At 55.0% G+C, this 714-nt stretch overlaps 1 protein-coding gene across 1 annotated transcript in view; it reads right to left on the reverse strand.

The window, feature by feature from the left end:
• Positions 1-163, reverse strand: part of CD177 (CD177 molecule) — a 14,328-nt gene extending 14,165 nt beyond the window's left edge. The window contains exon 1 of the mRNA XM_011368104.1: positions 112-163. Within this exon, the coding sequence (XP_011366406.1) occupies positions 112-163 (52 nt within the window). The remainder of the gene's footprint in view (positions 1-111) is intronic.
• Positions 164-714: the final 551 nt, after the last annotated feature.

Below are 714 nucleotides of genomic sequence, written 5' to 3' on the forward strand. Positions count from 1 at the left end.
GCTACATCCACCACGGACTCCAGTGTGCCCGACTTACAAATCAGAGCCTGCACTCCTGAGATGGGAACAGTAAATCCATTTAGCCCATCCTCCAGGGAGATCCCCACTCACGAGGCAGCATGAGGGTGATGCCCAGGAGGGCTGGCAGCAAGGCCGGGCTCATGGTCAAGGCAGCTAGAACTGTCTCTCTCCTGCTCTTTCTGCCAGGAAACTGAGCCTTTTTATAAGCCAGCCTCACCAGAGGCAGCACAGGAAATGGATGGGGAGTGGAGGGCCTTGGGAAAGGAGGCTTGGGCCCACCCACGGAGTCTCAACACCTTAGAGTACCCTGAGTCCCCCCTCCTCCCTCAGACCAGGAGACCAGGCCCCTAGCCCCTCCTCCCTCAGACCCAGATGTCCATATTGCAACCCTGTCTCCCTGAGGGAATCTGGAAAACTGGGCTTCTCAACTCTTCCCTTCCTTGAGCACCTATGAGTGACAAGGCCGGTCTTCAGACTCAGACGTGCCTGGCTTCATGAGAGTCACTTTCTCCACACTCTTTCTAAACTTTACCGCTTGGCCGCAAGGCAGGAATCGTCACCATTTTCAAAGGAGGACACTGAAGCTCAGAGAGGTGAGGCCATTTCTTGAAGGCTGATGGATAACAGATCTTGGTCCTCAGGCCAGCCCTGCATTAGCGAGATTGCAGATTGCAGACTTTCTTTCTCACCACC

Source organism: Pteropus vampyrus, unplaced genomic scaffold (genome assembly GCF_000151845.1).
Source record: "Pteropus vampyrus isolate Shadow unplaced genomic scaffold, Pvam_2.0 Scaffold138, whole genome shotgun sequence".
NCBI lineage: Eukaryota > Metazoa > Chordata > Mammalia > Chiroptera > Pteropodidae > Pteropus > Pteropus vampyrus.